The sequence below is a fragment of the Eimeria tenella genome, genomic scaffold, assembly GCF_000499545.2.
Source record: "Eimeria tenella Houghton genomic scaffold, Eth_scaff2119, whole genome shotgun sequence".
In the NCBI taxonomy this organism is placed as follows: Eukaryota; Apicomplexa; class Conoidasida; order Eucoccidiorida; family Eimeriidae; genus Eimeria; species Eimeria tenella.
In genome coordinates, this window is record NW_013541967.1 from 1 (window position 1) to 319 (window position 319).

The 319-nt window shown below is 63.0% G+C and overlaps 1 protein-coding gene across 1 annotated transcript in view; it reads right to left on the reverse strand.

The window, feature by feature from the left end:
* Positions 1–56: 56 nt before the first annotated feature.
* ETH_00037760 (Aaa family atpase) overlaps positions 57–319 on the reverse strand; it is a gene marked incomplete at both ends in the record, with an annotated part of 2887 nt that continues 2624 nt past the window's right edge. The window contains one exon of the mRNA XM_013374550.1: positions 57–317. Coding sequence (XP_013230004.1) covers positions 57–317 — 261 coding nt within the window. The remainder of the gene's footprint in view (positions 318–319) is intronic.

The window sequence follows — 319 nt, forward strand, 5'->3', positions numbered from 1 at the left end:
TGCCACTCCCCCTGCTGCCGCCGCTGCTGCTGCTGCTGCTGCTGCTGCTGGAGGACGTCGCGGAGCATGGCTCGGAGTCCGCACCTGAAGATTTGCTGCCGGTCTGTGGGGTTTGGGAGGTGTACGTACACCTGAACTTCGAGGCGGCCGGGCCGCAGCAGCGCAGCATCAATTGCTTCGGGTCTGTTGGTAGCAGCAACAACGAAGACATCTCCCCTTGCTTCGAGTCCGTCGAGTTCCGTCAGCATCTGCGCAATCAGCCGCTCCTCCACTTTGCTGCTGCTGCTGCTGCTGCTGCTGCTGCTGCTGCTGCTGCTGC